This window comes from Sinocyclocheilus grahami, unplaced genomic scaffold (genome assembly GCF_001515645.1).
Source record: "Sinocyclocheilus grahami isolate Dianchi unplaced genomic scaffold, SAMN03320097.WGS_v1.1 scaffold37070.1, whole genome shotgun sequence".
Classification (NCBI taxonomy): Eukaryota; Metazoa; Chordata; class Actinopteri; order Cypriniformes; family Cyprinidae; genus Sinocyclocheilus; species Sinocyclocheilus grahami.
The window spans coordinates 1-1,423 of NW_015522872.1; the positions used below are offsets into that span (position 1 = coordinate 1).

At 39.2% G+C, this 1,423-nt stretch overlaps 1 protein-coding gene across 1 annotated transcript; it reads right to left on the minus strand.

The window, feature by feature from the left end:
- Positions 1–116: 116 nt before the first annotated feature.
- Positions 117–666, minus strand: LOC107580597 (histone-lysine N-methyltransferase 2C-like; the record flags this gene model as incomplete). The annotated part of the gene is made up of 3 exons (XM_016266270.1): positions 117–225; positions 379–452; positions 550–666. Coding segments are annotated over 3 exons (300 nt in total), but the record flags the coding sequence as incomplete, so codon positions are not given.
- Between the last annotated feature and the right edge of the window lie 757 nt (positions 667–1,423).

A 1,423-nucleotide genomic window follows, 5' to 3' on the forward strand; every position in this document is an offset into this window, starting at 1 on the left:
CTAATTTCAGGTGCATGTTTGCATCATTACTTGATGTGCATATTTAATTTAAGGTGCATAAAAATAAAAGACTTTTAGGGGTGCAGTTCATTTTCAGTGAATTCCCTCTTCCTTACCTCTTCTCCCCTCTCAATCCTGCGGGCGGCACTGATGATGATCTTGTGGCCCCGCTCGAATGTCACAACCTCAGCCACACAGTTCGGCGAGCATGAATGATTGATGTACCTACGGGATAAATTGAACTCAAATTGAACTTAAGGGGTTTTGTCCAAATACACTACCATTCATAAGTTTGGGGGCAGTATTTATTTTTTATTTGCTCCCATAAGTAATGTACACATTTGAAAGCTGATATGAGAAGCCAAGTTAATTTCTTACCTTGCAGGGCTTCCAGACCGGGTTGCATCGATAACTCGCTCGCTGTCGATGCGGAACATGTACGCTGGGCGGTTCTGTGGGAGAAATCCACACAGATTTATACAAATGCATTTCGAAGTCAAGGCAACATTATTCCCAGCGCTATTCCCTCAGTGGTTGAGCAAGCTTTACCTTAGCCTTGTACAGCAGCTCTTTCCCCATGGCCACCTCAGCGCGCAGAATATCCCCCATGTATTCAATCACCATGGTCTGCTTCTCAATGTCACGCGCTGCAAACAGCCCAAGACCCTGCAGACATGAGACACATTAGACATGCATCCACACCCAAGGCTAGAGCTCACACACGTTTAGTCACAATGGGCATATTCCATAGGCTTACGCTGTTTTATATACAGCTACATATAAATACTATAAGCTAACCATAACTGAAAACTTTCTTCTTTTATACTGTTTATACAAACGAGGACATCCCCAAAAGGTTTGCCAGGTTTGCACTCAGGTTCTGGGTACAAAATTGTCCCCAAAATCTGAATAATCGGTATACACACACGTTTACTTGGGACATTTCATTGACTTTTTGTATTCTATTGTTTTTGTATATAGCTAGTTCTAAACAATATATCCAAACAATAACAGAAAACTTTCTGCATTTTTAGAAACTTTATTTTTATATAATTTTTTACAAATGATAAAAAGGTTTTGTCAGGTTTAGCTCCTGGTTTATCTTCAGCCTTTAAGGCGGCGATGACAGAAACAGAAAGAAAACATTATTTATGTTCCTCAACTCAAAAAGTAAAGGTCACCCATTAAATAATACATGCATGAGGAAATCTTTCACCATGCCCTTTTTCGTCCTTACGTTCCTCACACAGATTTCGCTTGTATTCAAGGTTTAGCTCACTTCTGGATAATAATCCATCCTAGGTGTATATGAAGTGAATAGATGCATTTGTGTAAGAAAAATATCCATATTTAAAACTTTATGAACCATCTCTGGGGGGTAAAAAAAAAAATCCATATTTAAAACTTTATGAACCATCTCTGG